Raw genomic sequence first — 20,956 nt, forward strand, 5'->3', positions numbered from 1 at the left:
TTTTGGGAAAGCAGGTCAGCCAGGTTGTCAAGGTGTCAAAATAAAGTACTGTAAAATTTATAAAAACATTAACCGATCAACATGAATGAAATGCTCAGCTGGGCAACATCATCACTTTGCTTCTTGATTGTTGTTGTTGTTAGGCGTGAAGTTGTGTCCGACCCATTGCAAGCCCACGGATAATGATCATCCAGGCCTTCCTGTCCTCTACCATTCCCCAGAGTCCATTTAAGTTTGCACCTACTGCTTCAGTAACCCCATCTAGCCACCTCATTCTCTGTCGTCCCCTTCTTCTTTTGCCCTCAATCACTCCCAGCATTAGGCTCTTCTCCAGGGAGTCATTCCTTCTCATGAAGTGGCCAAAGTATTTGAGTTTCATCTTCAGGATCTGGCCTTCTAAGGAGCTTCTTGCTTACATACCTACTAACCTACCCAGTCACCTCTCTCCTCCTCGGGAATCCAATTCTTAAATTAATCCGGCCTCCTACCCATGGAGAAGAGAGTACAGCTTTTATTTTATACAAATTGATTAAATTTACATACGTTAAGATTTTAACGCAGGTTAAGATTTTTTTTACAGAAGAATGTGCACATTTGCCAAAGAAAAAAAGTTCAGTCCTCCATAAGCAAGTTGTTAAAAAAAGTAAATATAATTTTAAAAATTAGGCCTGTTTATGTTGGCTTGTCCCTTTAATCCTGGCACTAGCACTATGTCTGAGAGCAATAAATGTAGAGGATTTAAAATAAAAAGAAAATATGGTCAGGCAAACAAATATAGATTATTTTATAAGAAAAAAATGAGAACAATACTGTGTAAGCAGAAATGGCTTCAGAGGCAAATGTTCGCTAAATAGGAGAATCTTTACACTGTTGAAGAAAATCTTTTTATTTAGGAACAATTTAATCAGAACTTCTACAATTCTTTGCTAAGACTAAAGCACCCCTATATCAACCCATCCCCTTTCTCTCTAGGATTCCAACTTTGGTTGCAAATAACTGAAGATGACACCTCCTCCCATCTCTTCCCATGCTGAAATGAAACTAGCCACCAGACACCACAGTCTGACCTGGGCCCCAAGGACACAGAAATTACCTGTGTCCAAACACTTGGCATATTTACAACCTACACCTCCTAGTAGAATGGGAGAGGCGGCAGATACCAGGTTTGCACTCCCTACTTCCTGAACCCTCAGTGAACTCACCCCCTCATATCTATGCAGGCACTAACAACAAACTAACAAAATGGAGTCAAAAGAGTCAAGGAAACAGCATGTGAATACAGGGTTTTGACAGGCTGGGGTAAAATGGAATTCCTTCACAGGGGGCCTAAAGGAACATGTCAAAAGAAGGTATACAAGTCATACGATATTCTGTTGCTACTACTTCCTGGTAATATGTAAAAGGTATACCAGTTGATCAATATTTCAATAAACCTTAATCTGACACAACAAGAAAGCAGAATAGAAAACACTCGCTTGGAGAAAGCAGTTTTCAGATCCCATTAAGAACATCATACATTAAGTAAAGGCAAACCTGGATCACCAAAGGATCATTCAATAATGAGATGCAGCCACTTACAGCTCCACACACACCATGCAGCTACATGAAACATGCTTTTTCCAGCCTCAGTTGTCACAACAGACTTCATTTTGTGACCTTTCAATGTAAAGCATGAGGTATCCACTCATAGTTCAAAATGACCATGTCCCTTGAAGGCACACACAATAATGGAAGCACATTGCATAATAAACTGCAGGTACAATAATATTTACACAGCAAAAGTATTTCTTGGATTAAGCTAACACTTCATATTTCTAAAAAGAGAAAAATTGAAATTCCACTGTAATGTGCACAAACAGTTGATTCGTGAGGCTCCAAGGCAATGGGTTTATGGAAACTTAAACTGAAATACAGATGCTGCTACTTTGGCAAACAATTCAATCAAAATGATTTTAAAGGATTCAGAAAATGAATTTTGTAACACACATATCTATATGCCAAAGCATAATTATGTACATTTGCAATGCAATTATATTTGCTAGCACTGTACATTCAAAATGTGAACAAGTCATTACTATAAGACGTCTGCAAATTTATGCACATACAGAATAAGGAAATAGTGGAAAAATAGGAAATAAAAACTCTCATGGGATTCTCTGTCTTTTCTAAAACACATTTGGACCGCTTTTTTAATGGCACTACATAGCAGATTATGTCAGAAGCAACTCTTACCCGTATTCTCACTGTCACTGTAGCAAGACCCGGAGGCATTGTTCCACCGATATCAAAGGCCTCCACTAAAAATGTGAACGTTGCATCTGTGTCAGTAAATGATTCAAAATCCAAGGGCTTTAAAAGTGAGAGTTCCCCAGTAAACTTGTTCAAGAAAAAAAACTTCCGTGCTTCTTGAGTTCTTATTCCAAAAGTAATATTTGACCCAAGGTCAACATCTTTAGCCTAGGAGTAATTAAGAACAGAGGTTGGCTTTTGGATTTTATAAGGCAAAAACATTGACTGTTCCAAAGTATTATTTTGTTCTAAATTATCTGAGTAACATTCTTCAAACTGGATTTTAACAAGATGGTAATGAGCTATAAATCAAAACATAAAAACACTCTATTCCATCCAGTGAGTTCTCAAGTGGGGAAACAATCAACCCTGCACAAAGCCAGCACCAAATACATGGACGAGATTATCACTAGGGCCCCTGGAGTCTTCCTTCCACCATCCTTCTGATTATGTACTAAGTCAGCCTTTCTCAACCTTTTTACCATTGAGAAACCCCTGAAATGTTCTTCAGGCTTTGAGAAATGCAGAAAGTGATGTCAGAAGGCCACACCTCCCTGCCACACCCTTGGAAATTAAAAATAGCCTAATATATATATAAAAATAACTCCCACCCAATTGGTAAAACCCTTCTGGAGTCATCCCAAACCCTACTTAAAAAATAGCTGTTCTGACCGAGCAGTGATATCAGGGCTCTCTCAGCCTCACCTCCCTCCCAGGGTGTCTGTTGTGGGGAGAGGAAAGGGAAGGTGACTGTAAGCCGCTTTGAGACTCCTTCGGGTAGAGAAAAGCAGCATATAAGAACCAACCCTTCTTCAATATAACTTTTCAGAATGCACATTCAAGTGTTTTGATGAATTCTTCCATAATAAGTGATGTTAATTTTTGTTTTCATTGACTCTCAACTGGATGGAACTTTTGTTACTACAGGGTTATGAGACAGTCCACCTGACTGGCAATATCCATGGGGCTCATGCCTTTTTTACCTCTAAACGTAGGAAGACTGTGCCCAAGGCCATGTTTTCAGGAATAGACACTGTATAGGAAGCATTAGTGAACACGGGGCTGTTGTCGTCTATATCCAGGACTTTGATTCCCAAAGTTAATGTTGTGCGACGGGCATCTACAGCTCCATCTGTTGCTTCAACAATGAGTTCGTAATAGTCCCTTTTCTCTCTGTTTAGCTTCACCGATGTATAAATACTGCCATTAGATGTGATGCGAAAAAGATGGTTAAAGTTTGCCAAACTATAGCGGACTTGCCCATTGATTCCGGCATCAGGGTCGGTAGCCTAAAAGGAAAGGGGGAAAATACAATCATACAAAGAAGTCTCCAAGACTCAGGGATCCTCCCCAGGCATCACTAAAATTCCTGGGCAGATGCAATCTAGCAAAGAAATACGTACTTAAAGAGCTTGGGTTGCAATCTTACAGATACGTTCCTGGAGGGTTGCTCTTTTGGGCATTTTTATGCTGCCTTTTTCTTTAAAGGGCCTAAAGCAACTTAAAGAAATGTCCCAAACAAACCAGATTGAACAATATAGTTTAAATAGTGTTACCAACTCTGGGGTTGGAATACCTGGAAATGTTGGGATGGATCCAGGATTGGATGGAGTTTTGGGCAGGGAGGGTCCTCAGTGGAGTATAGTGCTATGGGCTCCCCCTCCAAAGCAGCCATTATCTCCAGGAAGACTGATCTCCATCACCTGGAGATGAGTTATAATTCCAGGGGATCCTCAGAATCCACCTGGGGACTGGCATCCCTAAGTTTAAACAAGCAAGATATACAAAAAAAAAAAAAAAGTGCTAACTTGGTCACTGAGCTGTCTATCCTCCAAAGGGCAAGGATGTGTTTCTTATAACTATAACTGAGCCGCAAGGGGAAGGCGGTATAAAAATGTAATAAAATAATTATTGCCTGGAGAAAAGGAGGTTGAGAGGGGACATGATAGCCCTCTTTAAGTATTTGAAAGATTGTCACTTGGAGGAGGGCAGGAAGCTGTTCCTGTTGGCTGCAATGGAAAGGATGTGCAGTAATGGGTTTAAACTACAAGTACAACGATATAGGCTAGATATCAGGAAAAGATTTTTCACAGTCCGAGTAGTTCAGCAGTGGAAAAGGCTGCCTAAGGAGGTGGTGAGCGCCCCCTCACTGGCAGTCTTCAAGCAAAGGTTGGATACACACTTTTCTTGGATACTTTAGGATGCTTTGGGCTGATCCTGCGTTGAGCAGGGGGTTGGACTAGATGGCCTGTATGGCCCCTTCCAACTCTTTGATTCTATGATTCTATGATTCTAATTAAAACAAAGATTTTCTATGTTTAACAATGTTCTTATTAATCGTATATAATTCTTACAGTAACAATTAATAGAGACTAAAGCACAGAGACTTAGAATCATAGAATCATAGAATCTGGAAGCCCCACTTTGCCTGAAGTAAAGAAAAGGCCACAGAAAAGGCCACCTACAGTTTAATGTGGACTCTTTTCCCTCACATTAAATACACAAAGGCCTTGTAAATTTAGGCCACGTATGTGAAATGAGGTGCACTCTTGAGTAAGACAGCTTCATTGGTGCCCATTTCTGAAAAAGCCTGTGGGTGATCCTACCAGATACCATAACAGTAAGGTCTCTAGTTATCAGGAACATTGTTAGGAACTTTCTGAAGCTGTTTAATATCCCAGTTCTGGTGTTCAGCATGCAGCAGTATAATGAGAGCATTTATCTTCATGGAAATCAATTAAAAGTTAATTAAAATTGTTAATAAAAATCACACTCTTGTTCTCCTTTTGTACTACATCAACACAATAAGCATTAATGCCTTTAGTTTCAGTCCTGTCTGATGATTAACACAACCTCACAAACAACATTTTACTGGGGATGTCTCTGTGTGTCTGTTTCCATTGAACTTCTGGATAAAAACTCTGTGCCTCCTCAAGCAGAACTACAGGCAGAAAGTCATATTTTGTCTACCTTTGCTACTGCTGGGTACATAGCAACAGGATGTATATGTGTAGGTGGGGAAGGGACTGGGAAAAGTTAGTCACAATCTTGTTTCTCTCTCTCTCTCTCCTGTACTTAGAAGTATTTAAAGCCTGCATCCAGCTGGGTCAGGGAGAGAACTGAGAAAGCTAAATGGATTTTGGTCCTTGGCTCTTAGTTTTTGACCTGGATGAACTATATTGGTAGACATTAGCCTCAGAAATGTTGTGCCTTTTTTCGCTTGTTCTTTATAATCGTCGAACCCAGGCTCAACTGGGGGCCTATTTGCAGGCTCATGCAAGGCAGGAAGGGAAGTGACACTGCGCTGGCTATATGCCCCCCCTCCACAATTTGGTCAGTGAGGCATAGCATAATATGAAGAGGATGGGGGCTGAGCCTGGCTGGCAGACCTTGCAGAAGGAGTTTTCTCTCAAGATTCCCTGCCAAGGTTATTAAGGTCCCTGCCATACCACTTGGCTACTTGGCCTTGTGGTTTTACCCAGCCAAACCTTCTGATGCTGATCATTCATCTTGCTTTCATTGTCATAACTACTTTGATGGTTTCAGGCTGTGACCAGAGCAATTTTCAGAGGAAATATGACCTACGTGTTTCTCACTCTATTCTCTGAGGATTCCTTAAGGCAGTGGTCCCCAACACCCAGTCCGGGGACCGGTACTGGTCCATGGATCAGTCGGTACCGGGCCGCGGCTCCTCCTCATCCTCCTCCCCGGCTGCTGCCTCGGGGGCTGCCCTGCCACTCTGCCACCAGCTCATCTTTGATGCTGTCCAGCAGCTGCCATGGCTGGGGCTCCCCCTCAGTGTGGCATTGCGCAGCTGTTACTGGCAGTGCCCCCCAGCGGGCAGCGGGAAGTCAGGGGCGCTGGTGGGAAAGCAAATGGAGCAGGGGCTCAGGTGGCTGCGGCAACGTCCCTTGGCAAAAGACTACCCCCCCGGGCCTCAGTAAAATTGTCGTTGACCGGTCCCCGGTGATAAAAAGGTTGGGGACCACTGGGATTTGGGGATGGGGGCTTTCGGGGACATGCCCAGCTTGGGGCTGTCAAGGCATTTTCACTTTCAAGTGGCAGAGGATACCACACATTGGCATACACTCCTATGGAATCCTTCACTCTGCCATCCCAGAATATCCCCCGGCAGATGGGCTGTGGGAGATCTGCACCTCAGTCGGCAAGTGGGTTGCCTGATGCCTGGATTAGTTGCCCATGCTGTGTCAAGACGCTGTGAGCTGTAACCAATAAAAGTGTCCAATAAAATCTCAGCTGTTTTCTTGCATGCTTGGTGGGCCTGTCTTGCTGTCTTCCTTCCCTCTTAGGCACTGGGGCCGTAATGTGTGTGACTGTTTAATTTAAATTTATTTAATTTTTATTTGTATTTTTGTTGTAAGTTGCTTTGGGCCTTCACTGGGGAAAAATCCTAGCAGACTGATTTGCTACAGATGATTGCTATTCCCAGTTCACAGATCAGGGAACTAAAGTCAGTTTTGAAAGCCACCCATAATTGCTTGTTCTGAGTCAATACTTAATTAAATAACACTTTAAAAAGTTACAGAATAAGTGCTTATTTATTCATCTTACATAATTGAAATTCTAAGGTCTTGCTTCATAAACTAAATGCTGGTACTCCACAGGGAAAGCTGTTTATACAAGCAATATCCACTCAATTTGGCATGGTCTCCCAACTCCTTCAGTTAGTGGTTGTGTTGGTTTGCATAAATTCTGCCAAAACTATGCAGGTAAACAAACTACCAAGTTAACCCACTGAAGTTCATCATGTGGGGCATCACTCACACAGATGCATACATACACCTAAAGCCCCCCCCCCCAAAAAAAAACCTTATGTAATATGCAAGAAGTGCCAGAGAGTGGAGGAATGGCTGAGCTGTTTAAATGGCCATCGATGGAGGGGGGAACAAAACCAAAGGGTTAAATGGATCGCAGCCATTTAAAGCTAACAATTTAGTGGGCAAGCCATGGCTGGGAGAAAGGTGGGGGGATCACCCTTGAAGGGGCTTCGCTTCTACCTTTCTCTTGGCTTTGGTTTGCTAGGGTCAGGAGAATGGGGGTATCCCCTGTAAAGGATTTCCTTTCCTTCCTTCTCCTGGCCATGGCTTGCAGTGGCCCAAAGAAAGGTGACAGGGATCATCCAGGAAGAATTAAGTGGTTAGAAACCATTTAAACCTAACAAACCCTGCACCACTCTGGTTAACCATTCAGTTTTGCTTCTTGCCAATTTAAGAGGGTATAAAAAAATTAAAAGGTTAAATAGATCACAATAATTTAAACCTAACAGTTCAGCCAGTCTGCTGCTCTGCTGTTATGTTTAAATGGCTGGCCCCAAACCATTGAACCATACCAGCCAGAAGTCAAGTGAATATTTGGGAAGGATCCCCAGACATCAGTTCCTGAGCTCCGAACCAGCCAAAGTTTATGCTGAATTTTGGCTTGTGAGCTAGTTTGCGGCCATCTCTAGTATGTTAGCCTTTGTTCAAATTTCAGCCTCTCTTCAGCTCTCTAGATATTTTTCTGAATGAGGGATAGATGCACTGAGATTGTGGCACATGAGTGTTTAAAGGAGTCCACATGGTTTCCCATTCAGCATCTTGCAACTGCTTAGCTAGGTGTTAGCTGAATTTCAGATATTCGAGAATGAACAGAGAACCAAATCCATTGTGGGAGGAAATATTGTACAGAGTGTCTATACATTTTTATTAATACACTGTAGGCTTGTGCAAATTAGATTAAGAGCACAACAGACACTTTGAGACACTAAGAGCAAGCATTGAAGAAATATCATCACATAGAAAAGCACAAGGGAGAGGATTCTTCAAAGCGAGAAAAAGGGTGCTTCTTGAGCGCAGGACCATCCTTTTTCTTACCTGGGACATTATAAATCTAGAAAGCAACCAAAGGTAGGAGGGAGTCCTGATTCATGGTCATGACTCTAAGCATAGGAGAATTAACATTCTCCCAATTTTTTCTGATTGAAATCTCTACCTCCAGGCATGGCAATTTGCTGTCATAGCCTTCTTTCCCCACAAAGGCTAATTGTAGCTTGGGGAGAGAGGGGAAGATTTGATCAGAAAACATGTGAAGAGAAAAGAGAAATCTTCCCTTTCCAACCAATGTAACCCTGACCAAAAACATGGAAAGAGATGACAGGTCTTCAACATAACATGCTCTTGGGCACTCGTAACATTCTGCAAGATATACCAAAGTCTGTGTATATGTTGTTAAGGTTTCCCTAGTCATAGTCAGCATTGGAATATTGCAAGAAAAGTTGTTGGGTGTGGTGAGCTCCTGAGTACAAATTAATGTTGCATTTTTGTTTCAGGGAAAACAATCTTCAAAAAGGTCAGACCATATTAGTGGATGGGTTTAGCTCAGGTGGCAGCAACAGACTATATATTCATAGCCTTAATCCATGCCAGATGTGTGCGAGTAAAGCCAATGAACATCCCCAGTTTTGCATCGAACAAGGGCAACATGAAAGCAATTAGACAGCTGCTAACAGGATTACAACCAACCCCCATTAAGCCAATAGTAAATTTAAAAAGATTTATCACTGCCTAAAATTAAACAGCCAAATTAACTTGTGTAAACATGATTTTGCAATTTATCATACAGGCAGAACTGTCTCCTACCTGCCGAAAGAAATACCTCTTAACTGTTGATAGAAATATCTTTTTAAAATAAAGTATTAAAGACGTATTAGAAATCTGGGTTTCCACAAAAATGTCTATGCAGAAAATGAAGGCTTTTAAAAACCTACTCTGTGTCAGAATTCATCAAAGCTAAATTATATAATCTGAATTAACTGAATTAACTAAAAGGTTGAGAGAATCAAGGGTGTGTCTTCAAAGGAGAGGGTGAGAAAAGGGTAAAGGCATTTTTTACAAGGCTTTATATAAAAATCATCTGTTTCCTGCACAATGACAACTTAAATGGGTCAAATTTTAATAGCAGAGAGTTCCACAAAGATACAAGACTTTCCGCATGTGTTCCTCCAGCAGAATAGTTGTGGAACAAGGAGCCATGGTGAGATGAGGAATATTGCATTTGCTGGCAGGGGCTCCTGGGAATTGTAGTCCATGGACATGGAGGGCCGCAGTTTGACTACCCCTAGTACTGTATGGCATTATATCCTGTGGAGATCTCTCCACTTCCTCACATCCTGCACAGGCTCCAGTCCCCAAATCTCTAGGTATTTTCCAATCCAGAGCGGGCAAGTCTAGGTCTAACTGTGTCTTTCGTTTATGTGCTTTAATATACAGGAAGAGAAAACTGGCTAGAAAAATGCCCTTTCAATTCTACATTCTGTTTCCAACAGCAGCCATCCAGGAAGTCACAAGAATGTGTGAAGACAATAGTTTCTTCTTAGTTGTCTTCACCTCTGGTACTCAGAAGATTGCTTTTTTTAAAAAAAAACATAGAACCTCATTTTAACAGCAGCAAGCAATGGACTGTTCTTACACAATCACGAAAGCAATCCTAAATCCATGTCAGCTCAGATGCAAGTCCTATGTTAATTAATGGGGCTTCCTCCCAAGAAAATGTTAAGATTGCAACCTATGCTTACTCCTGCTTTTTGAAAGCCATAAATTAAATATAACATTATCTGCTACACACTCTTAAGCCAGAGGTTTGGACTACATATTTGGGAGTACAAATGTACAATAAAACATGGACCAACTGGATGTATGGAATGACACATGAGTATTGCTTTAAACAATAACACCTTTGAAAATGTCTGTAAGATTTGTTATAGTCTGATGCAGGGGTAGTCAAACTGTGGCCCTCCAGATGTCCATGGACTACAATTCCCAGACGCCCCTGCCAGCGAATGCCCATGGACATCTGGAGGGCCGCAGTTTGACTACCCCTGGTCTGATGCATCTGTCCGTTGTGTACAATAGACAGAATAGTTCCACAACTATTCTGCTGGAGGAGCCAGTTTGGTGTAGAGGTTAGGAGTGCGGACTTCTAATCTGGCATGCCAGGTTCGATTCTGCGCTCCCCCACATGCAACCAGCTGGGTGACCTTGGGCTCACCACGGCGCTGATAAAACTGTTCTGACCGAGCAGTGATATCAGGGCTCTCTCAGCCTCACCCACCCCACAGGGTGTCTGTTGTGGGGAGAGGAATGGGAAGGCGACTGTAAGCCGCTTTGAGCCTCCTTTGGTTAGGGGAAAGCGGCATATAAGAACCAACTCTTCTTCTTCTTCTTCTTCTTCTGAAATACCTTGGATGTAAAGGCTAGACTTACAAAGTGTTCATGGTATGGAAAGCAAAGTCAACAAAACACACAAAAATACTGTGTCTCTTTGTGTCAAAAAGAATGATTTATATCTCTATGGATATGATGTTTAAGTCATAGAATCATAGAATAATAGAGTTGGAAGGGACCTCATGGGTCATCTAGTCCAACCCCCTGCACTATGCAGGATGCTCACACCCCAATCACTCATCTACTGTAACCTGCCACCCCTTTACCTTCACAGAATCAGCCTCTCCGTCAGATGGCTATCTAGCCTCTGTTTTAAAATTTCCAAAGATGGAGAACCCACCACCTCCCGAGGAAGCCTGTTCCACTGAGAAACCGCTCTAACTGTCAGGAACTTCTTCCGGATGTTTAGATGGAATTGCTTTTGAATTAATTTCATCCCATTCGTTCTTGCCCTCTGGGGCAAGAGAGAACAATTCTGCTCCATCCTCCATATGGCACCCTTTTAAATACTTGAAGATAGTTACCAGATCCCCTCTCAGTCGTCTCCTCTCTAGGCTAAACAGACCAAGCTCCCCCAACCTTTCTTCAAACGTCTTGGTCTCCAAACCTTTCACCATCTTTGTTGCCCTCCTCTGGACATGTTATAGTCCCTTATTTGAGTTCTGGAATCCAGACTAAACATGTGGCACAAAGTTTTAATCATGGATACAACTTTGTCTCTGAGTAACTTGTGACCCATAAATGTATGAGATAGACCAACAAGGCTTTGGATAGGAACTACCCTCAACTCATGCTACTGATCACCAATAACAACCTTGCCCTGCCTTAGTGCCTTTTCTGCTCATCTCTTTTTTAAAAGTCCAGGAATCAGGGACCCTATTCTAAATATATGTGTTTTGACTGAGAACAAGAGTCTACTATGACACTTAAACATTTTAAATGCACATTACAAATATATTTGCAGGCACTGACACATTACGAACTAACTGGAAGATTAAGATTTAAACATACTGCCCTCATATCCCATTGTAGGGAAAATATATGTGACCTTGATCCAGAAATCCTCATACAGAAAAATGTTGTGCTCTTACAGCGCCCCTTTGTGAGAGAAGTACCCTTTATCATGCTAACCTAAAAGAGCACAAAAATGGTAACAGGGTGTGGCAATGTCAAGAGTACCAGAGACAGAGAAGGTAGTGTAAATGGGCAAATAGGATTATAATATTTTCTGTGATGGTTAAAGTATTATCTTCTCTGGTGTGCAGAGGTAGTTTCCTAAATGGCCGCCTTTCATGAAAGAAATTCCTTGTTGTCAGGAGCACTCCATGAATCTAGCATTTATCCAGAATCTTTTTTCAATTAACCTTTGTTTTAGAGCCATTCATTCAACGTTGTAGACTTTCACCCTTCAGTAATGCAGAATTAAATATTTAATGAGGCCATCCAACTGGTGGGAAAACACATTGGAATCAGATCATCATTTAACCGTGGGATGCAAAATAACAAATTGCAGTGGTCAGCAGACTTTCAGAAAGAAAGCTTTTTGTGTGTATGTGTGTGCATTTAAGACACAGGTCTTCCATTAGAGAGAAAAGTACATTCCTTGAGTATGCAGAGGGAGAAAAAAAAACCCTAATCCACTCTGATTAAATTAGTGAGAAAAGAACACCACAGCATGATAAATTAAACCACACAAAACAGCCCATAAAAATCTCCCTAATCCTACAATGAATCCCCCCCTCCAAGATTCTAACATTGCTATTTACATATTCTATATTCATAAGGATAATGAGATTTTGTAGATTATGTATTGTCAAAAATACTGGAATTATTCTTTTATAGAATGGCAAGGTTTCTTAATTGCATTCAGTCTGCATCAGAGAGATAAAGGTAAGAACCTGAAGTATACAACTACAATTTTCTCTGTTATGGCCATATTCCACGTTACTGAAGTGTCTGCCTGTTCCTACTATCTCCCTACTTGATGTCATATACACTAAGTTTTGTGGTCTTCAAAAATAGGGTTACTTGACTGCTAAGTAAAAACAAAAAAGTGTTCAAATCACATCTATCTTATGTTTATAGAGACAAATGGACCCTACTTTGATTATATTCAAGTTAGATTACTGTAATGTGCTCTATATTGGGCTGGCTTTGAAAGCAGTCTAGAAACTTCATATAGTTCAAACTGAAGACTACTCTTAGGGGCAGAGGACACAGGATTATCACTCTGGAGTTGAAGGTCTGGGCTATCTACCCATTTGTTTCAGGGTACAATTCAAATTTATGGCTCCTTTAAGATTCCAAACAGTTTAGAGCCAGAGTACTTGAAGGACCATCTTGTTTCCTCCTATGCTGTCTAGGAAGAACTGTACCTCAATGGTAGTGCATCTGTTTGGCATGCAGAAAACCCTATGTTCAGTCCCTGGGATCTCCTGCTAAAAGGATTTGCTGATTGGTGATATGAAAGACCTGAGGACCCAAAGAACTGTTGTCAGTTTGAGTAGACCATATAGACCTTGATGGACCTAGTAGTTTAATTCCCTGTAAGGCAGCTTTACATATTCAAGATCTTTCTCTGAAGTCCTACAGTCTGTGCCCTATCATCAGTGGTGAGGCCACTGATTGCCAGAAACAGGGCCTCAGGTTTGCCTTGCACGTATATTACTCTTTGTTTCCACACTAGAAACTTTGCTGCCCCAGCTCCCATACAAGAGCACAAATCTGGGATGGACAAGGTGCACCAGGTCAAATGCTCCCCTGTGCAGGAGCGGGAAGATTCAGGGCAACCTGCCCCAGCTCAAACTCCTGCCTGCAGTCTAGTGCGAAGCCTCCAGTGCAGAAAGGCATCAGGCCAAAATGTTTCTCTTTATCCTGGCTTCTTATGAATAATAACTTTCAAAGTTTTATGTTTCTATTATGTTTTATTTTGGAAGATGTACCAAGAAGGTTGCTGCGAAGAGGCAGCATAAACATTTTCAAATAAAGTGATCACCCTTTAATGTCTTTAGATCCATTAAATATACTTCTTGGTTCTAGCAACAGGTCCCATTGAACTGCAAAATACCGCTGCTTCTGTTCGGGGAGGTTAGCCCAGTTAGCATCAGTAGGCAAAGCCTATTCAGTGTAGAATCCCAACAGTGTGGTGTGGTGCTTGAGAGCAGCAGTCTCTAGCTCAGAGAACCAGGTTTAATCCCCCACTCCTCCACAGGCAGCCAGCTACATGACTTTGGGCTCGTCACAGTTCTCAGAGCTCTCTAAGCCCCAACTACCTCACAGGGTAGTTGTGTTGGTCTGAAGTAGCACAAGAGTGCTTGCACTCGAAAACTCATGCCCTGAATAAATCTTTGTTGGTCTTAAAGGTGCTACTAGACTCTGATTTTATTGATTTTATTGTGCTACTTCACTGCCTGTTGTGGGGAGAGGAAGCAAAGGCAATTGTTAAGCCACTTTGAGACTCCTTCAGGTTGTAAAAAGTAGGGTATAAAAGCCAACTCTTCTTCCTCTGGTTGCCATTATGACATTCACTCAGGGAAATTGTGAAAAAGATATGGATGGATTATAAATACAATTCACACACATGCAAGTGTGCTTAACTCTTAACAATTTCTAGTTATTTCCTGAACAACTGATAATAGACTCAACATAAAGAAATGTAGGCAGCTTAAATCCTACACATCAGAGTTTAAAATGTAACCTGCAGAGCCATATTGTATGGAGCATCTTCTTCAAAATGGAAAATAGTTTGTACATTGTAAGTATGAATAATGCAGGGAAGTTAATTCCAGCATAATCTATTTGCTTCTTTTCCTTCTGAGAGGACTCCCACTGTGACATTAAGATAAATAACTAAAGAACAGGATAATCGCTGACTAGAAGGTAATACTTAGAACATTAGGAAATATGTCATAATCTTATAAATTCAGTTTATTCTGATAATATTTCAGGGAGGAATACAGTGTAAAGGTAAAGGTAAAGGTAAAGGTATCCCCTGTGCAAGCACCGGGTCATGCCTGACCCTTGGGGTGACGCTCTCTAGTGTTTTCATGGCAGACTCAAGACGGGGTGGTTTGCCAGTGCCTTCCCCAGTCATTACCGTTTACCCCCCAGCAAGCTGGGTACTCCTTTTACCGACCTCGGAAAAATGGAGGGCTGAGTCGACCTTGAGCCGGCTGCTGGGATTGAACTCCCAGCCTCATGGGCAGACAGCTTCAGACAGCATTTCTGCTGCCTTACCACCCTGCGCCACAAGAGGCTCTTTGTAATACAGTGTAGTCTGTCCATTATAGTGCTCTTTCATGAGTGCTGGTATGAGTTTTCTACGATTTTATTAGGTAGATCACAGCAAGATTCTGTGGAATTCTTACTTGGGATGCCCAGGTCTGGCTCCTCCCCCTGCCCTGGGCCATTTATGGTGTCCCAGAAGGGACACAAAATGCCCTAGGAAGCTCTGCAGCACTGCACAGCACCACCAAGCTGCCTAGGGCATTTTTTTTAGGAACATGATATTGCTACTGTGTTTCTAAACAGAAAAAAATGACACCCGCTGCCCCACTGCACGGTGGAACCTTTCCACTGCAGCTACCTTGGGTGGAGGCACTATTCCACTGTGGAGCGGGTCTGGCAGGGAAAATCTTCACCCGTCTGGACCTGTGAAGACGCAGGGCAAACTGCTCCATCGCCAACACCTGGTGGCAGCCTGGCGTGCTGCTGTCAGTACGAAAAGGATCAAAGTGTCTCAAAATAATGTTAGGTGCCACTTAAGTTAAAAAGAAAAAAAACAGCCTGGAGGCATCAGATCTATAATGAATCATAGAATCATAGAGTTGGAAGGGGCCATACAGGCCATCTAGTCCAACCCCCTGCTCAACGCAGGATCAGCCCAAAGCATCCTAAAGCATCCAAGAAAAGTGTGTATCCAACCTTTGCTTGAAGACTGCCAGTGAGGGGGAGCTCACCACCTCCTTAGGCAGCCTATTCCACTGCTGAACTACTCTGACTGAATTTTTCCCCCTGATATCTAGCCTATATCGTTGTACTTGTAGTTTAAACCCACTACTGCATGTCCTTTCCTCTGCAGCCAATGGGAACAGCATCCTACCCTCCTCCAAATGACAACCTTTCAAATACTTAAAAGAGTCCTATCATGTCCCCTCTCAACCTCCTTTTCTCCAGGCTGAACATTCCCAAGTCCCTCAACATATCTTCACAGGGCTTAGTCCCTTGGCCCCAGATCATCTTTGTCGCTCTCCTCCGTACCCTTTCATTTTTTAAGTGAGGCCTCCAGAACTGCACACAATACTCCAGGTGTGGTCTGACCAGTGCCCTATACAATGGGACTATGACATCTTGTGATTTTGATGTGATGCCCCTGTTGATACAGCCTAAAATGGCATTTGCCTTTTTTTACCGCTGCATCACACTGCCTGCTCATGTTTAGTTTACAATCCACAAGTACCCCAAGGTCTTGTTCACACACAGTGTTACCTAGAAGCATATCCCTCATCCAGTAGGCATGATTTTCATTTTTCGGACCCAGATGCAGAACTTTACACTTATCTTTATTAAATTGCATCTTGTTCTCATTTGCCCGTTTTTCCATTGTGTTCAGATTTCGTTGAACTGTCTCTATCTTCTGAAATATTTGCCAGTCCTCCCAATTTGGTGTCATCTGCAAACTTGATGAGTAGTCCTTCCACCCCCTCATCTAGATCATTAATAAATATGTTAAAAAGTACCAGACCGAGCACCGAGCCCTGAGGTACCCCACTACTCACCTCCCTCCAGTCTGATGAAACACCATTGACAACAACTCTCTGAGTGCGGTTCCCTAACCAATTCCCTATCCACCTAACTATCTGAAAATCCAGATTGCAGTCCTTCAATTTATCCATCAGAAATGATAACACTATAAATGATAACACTATAAAAATGGAAAGGTGATACAGAAAATGGGAAAGGAAAGACAGACTGAAGACCAAAGACTTGGGTTAAGGGGTACAAATCTGAATGATGTTATGGTGGTTGGAAAGGAAATGTGTTAGTATTATGAGGTAGTATGTTCCAAAGGAAATTAACATACCCCTCCCCCCAAAAAAACACAAAACAAACACAAAGCACACACAAACACTGATATGGAAAATGAAGAAGTAATCTGATATTTATCCAAGAGGAAAGCACTGTCAGAATGAAGAAAGCAAACTAAGAAGAAGGAGACAAAAATGCAAGTCATTTTAAAAATAGAGTTACTGAAATTGAGGAAATTGGATGTATTGAGGAACTAGAAGCCAATTAATGGAGCACAAGAAAGGAGAACCATGGTTTTAAAAAGATCCAATCAACTACCAGTTAAGCATCTAGAAGCTAATACATCGATGATCCAGAATTAAAAAAAAATAAAGCCAGACTATGTACAATGATAGCTATTTATGCACAAACTCAAAGGAAGAAAAAGAAGAGTTCTTTTTTATATGCCGTTTTTCTGCCAGAAAGAGTCTCAAAGCCACTTACAATTACCCACCCTTTCCTCTCCCCACAACAAACACTCTGTGAGGTAGGTAAGGCTGAGAGGACTGCTCAGTGAGAACAGAACTATCAGGGCTCTGACAAGCCGAAGGTCACCCAAGCTGGCTGCATGTGGGGGAGTGGGGAATCAAACCCGGCTCACCAGATGAGAAGCCACTGCTCTTAACCACTACACCAAGCTGGCTCTTGAAGAGTCAAAGATGAATCCATGAGTCAAAGATGAATCCATGATACCATACGTTATCAGAATAGAAGAATTTGTCAGACTGAGGAGAAAGGAATTAGATTTTGACACAGGAGGAGGTTACTGAGAAGCTTCAAGACATTCCATTTGGCAAAGCAAGTCAAGCAATAACTCCTTCCAGAGGAGGGGCTGTTGCTTAGTGGGAGAGCCTCTGCTTTGCTTCTGGAAAGTCTCAGGTTCAGTCCCCAGCTTCTTCAGGTAAAAGTAACAGACAGTAGGTGATGGGACAGATCTCTGCTTTAGACCCTGGAGCGCTGCTGACAGTCTGAGTAAACATGGGCCTTGATGGTCAGATTCAGTCTAAGGCAGTTTCATGTTCCATATCAATATGACTCCTTTCCTACCATTATCACAATTTAGTTGTGTGCCTTAGGAACTGAGCGATTCACCAGCCTCCCAAAAGCATGCCAGTTGTAAATATCATACCTGATCTTGCAAGCTAATTCAGATACAACTTTCTGATCAAATGGCAGAATGTTCTGCATACTAGAATAGCTGGAAGAAAAATAGTTTGAAGTGGTTGAACTTCACTGTCAGCTGCCTGCATTTGAACTCTTGAATCTTTCTGCTTCACTGTAGTTCTCTCTCTTTTGTTTTTGTTTTTTTTGTTTTTTAAAGAAAGACATTGCACTCCAAATTGACTATGGGGGAACCCAATAATAAAATTAAAAGAACAGTAGGGAATCTGGTACAACTCCAATTGTCACAGTTGAGTTAGTACCGTGTGGAGTTAAAAGGATTTGAAATGCATCTACAACACTTTGAGACTTGTCCTTTTCAGTTTTGGATCTTTTAATCTTCTTTGTATCCTTCCATGCCCAGCAGGAGATTTTCCAGTGGCAATGCCTGCAAGGACCCCAGCTGAGAGCTATTTCACTTCATAGGATATTCACTCAACTACTGGTTTCTAATGCGCAATGAGCTCTATTACTGCAGTCTGGTACTTCTTAGGTATTAAGTTGTTAGGGTGAACCTACATCTGTATGAAACAGTCTTGCATGACTTCCAGTACTGTATTCAAAAGCACATTCAAGTAAGGACATCTTTTCATTCAACTTGAAGAGATCTGTTGAACATTTTCCCAATAATTAATTTTGAACCATACAAAAGCCTCTAAATGCACATGTTAGTGGAATGGCTACAAATGAGATTTGGGCCTGTAAGTAGATCCCTGTAATTGAACTACTTTCATATTTAGTAATAACTAAAGAACCTAATTATAGCAAACTCTTCAGATTGTCCTCTAACAAAGAAACTACCTAACAATAAATTTATGAATGCTGGGCATAAAACACATTGACTTCCCTATCTTTCATCTTTCTGAGTTCTAGGAGAAGAGAAAGCCAGGTTGCCTTTGGTCCCACTTTTCCTTTCTACTTCTGAAGATGGACACAATTACTTCAAGGCTGAATCCTATCAGATTCAGAACCACTAATAGTACAATGGCAGAAACTAATCTGAGCTAGTTTGTGATGAGTTCCAATGCCAGTAAAATACCTTCCTTCCTTCCTTCCTTCCTTCCTTCCTTCCTTCCTTCCTTCCTTCCTTCCTTCCTTCCTTCCTTCCTTCCTTCCTTCCTTCCTTCCTTCCTTCCTTCCTTCCATTTAGGGTAGCCTTCCCAAGTCCTGTTTCCCAGTGTCTGTACCTGCAGAGATAAGGTGACTAGAGAAAGGGATTCTCAGTAGTGGTGCATCAACTTTGGAATGATACCCCCTTGGGGTTTATCTGGTAGTTTACCCAGGCTTTTTAAATGAAGCTCAGGCTAGAGATGAATGAGTGGCTGAAAGCTGGCCAAAGAAAGGCGATGACACAGTTTGTAGAGTAAAACAGGGCACAGTTTTATTGCTTAAAGGTGTAGAGGTTTGGTTTGGCACTGGATGTTGAATCCAGGAGTTGAGTGGCCTGCTCTCTGATGGTAAAACCTGACCTTTCATCCATGCACAGAAGGGAGATCCTGGGATAGCAGCTAAATGGGGACACCAGGGTGCAGGCCACTATGTACTCCCCTGCCATTTCAGGGTGAAGTGGGCCCAACAGGCCCTGAGTTGGGCATGCCTTTCTAAGCCTCCTCCTTAAGGTACCTTAAGGGTTCCCCAAGTGGGATGAGGGACATGTAGGCTCAATTTTCCTCAAATGGATCCATCCCAAATGTCCAAATCACTGACCAAGTTGTACTGAAAAAGCAGGACAAACTGGAAAAAAACAAAATTCAGAACTGACAATCACAAGCAACACATACTAAAAACCCCAAACAAGGGGGAAGTGGAAAGGTTCCCAAAGGTGAATGAGGTCCTCTCAGATTTACCTGTCCTGATTCAGCCATCAGGAGGCTTGCCAGCTTTCTGATTGGCTGGCTAATGACCAGAGCCACTGGAAAAACATGTAGATTTCTGTGCAAGTACTGGTATACCTTGGGAAAATGGAGGTATGCCTCAGCTTGATGTACCACTGAGCTGGGCACAACTGAGGACCTGAAATAAGTCTGGGAATCAAGGATTTTAGCTGATTGTTTTATTATGACCTGAATCCTGTTGGAATGCACTTATCACTTTTTATTACTGCAGCTTTATGATGAATATTCTGATAATTTCAGGAATAACCTGCTGCACTATGCCTTATTATTACTGGCTTTTATTTATTGATGATCTTATGGCTTTGTGCTTTATATGTTTTTACTTTTTTAGACACTGAGCAGAATAGGCAACCTATTCCTAAATAAATACATACAGGTACAACTATGCCTCTGATTAATTGATGTTTCTTCGTGTATCATTAAACAGTAGCAGTCCTTTCTTGATCTATAATGTTTGAAATGCTACTCGTGTTTTTGGAAGAACTTCTGTAATTCCAGAACACTAGGGATCGTTTTAGGAGATCATGACTAGAGACTTTACTAGAAACTGGCTGAAAGTTTCAGTTTGATTTATGTCTCACCCTTAAAGCCAATCTCTCTGTGAAACTGAACTGAGAAAAGCTGCATCAAGATGAAGTTCTACCGCTCCTGGGCGGAGCCATGGCACTTGGATAGCTCGAATACTTCGAGCTCCTGTTCCACTGAGGGTCAATCACTGCTGTGATTGACAGAATCGGGTTTTGGGTACGCTAACCCAACCATAAATCTTCTCAGGAATTCCTTGTGAATCTCTGGGGCCTCTCTGTTCCGCAGGGAAATTAATCTCCCACTGGAACGTAAGCTCAGTGTGCACAGGGTCCAGCAAGCGCCGTCCGCCATCTTAAAATCTTTTTTCCTTTTCCTCTTTTTTCAACTCTGCAATCTACAAAGCTTATTTTAATCTACAAAGATAATTGGATACCTCCCAGCAAGACCTTCGACTCACCACAACTCCGGAGTGAAAACATCTGGCAGACATCAGATCGAGCCTACAAACAGTGAGTGGGGTTTTCCTCGGCACCTTCTTCCCTGGAATGAACTCTCGGCGTGGAGAGTTGCTCTCGCTAATCCAAACAAGCCAGAGTGACAGGATTTATTACCACTGAGGGGGTGAAGCAGCCAAATTCCAAGATATTGAGTCATTAATCAACGCAGAGATGCAAGTGCTTTTCCGCTTCTCTGTCTTTACTTTTCCCCCCGTTTCTGGCTCTGCTTGATGCCACCTCATCATGAGGCAGGCTAATTTTCTTTTCTAAGCAAAGAAGGACTTAAATCAACTCAAAC

At 42.0% G+C, this 20,956-nt stretch overlaps 1 protein-coding gene across 9 annotated transcripts in view; it reads right to left on the reverse strand.

Annotated features, from left to right (window-relative positions):
- PCDH15 (protocadherin related 15) overlaps positions 1 to 20,956 on the reverse strand; it is an 886,705-nt gene that overhangs the window by 158,574 nt on the left and 707,175 nt on the right. For 8 of the 9 annotated variants that reach the window (XM_077350402.1, XM_077350403.1, XM_077350405.1 and 5 more), the window contains 2 exons: positions 3,273 to 3,578; positions 2,233 to 2,457 (listed from right to left, as the gene is read on the reverse strand). The exons of the other annotated variant lie outside the window; for it this stretch is intronic. In XM_077350402.1, coding sequence (XP_077206517.1) covers positions 2,233 to 2,457; positions 3,273 to 3,578 — 531 coding nt within the window. The remainder of the gene's footprint in view (positions 1 to 2,232; positions 2,458 to 3,272; positions 3,579 to 20,956) is intronic. 9 annotated transcript variants of the gene reach the window in all.

Source organism: Paroedura picta, chromosome 8 (assembly GCF_049243985.1).
Source record: "Paroedura picta isolate Pp20150507F chromosome 8, Ppicta_v3.0, whole genome shotgun sequence".
NCBI classification, from domain to species: Eukaryota; Metazoa; Chordata; class Lepidosauria; order Squamata; family Gekkonidae; genus Paroedura; species Paroedura picta.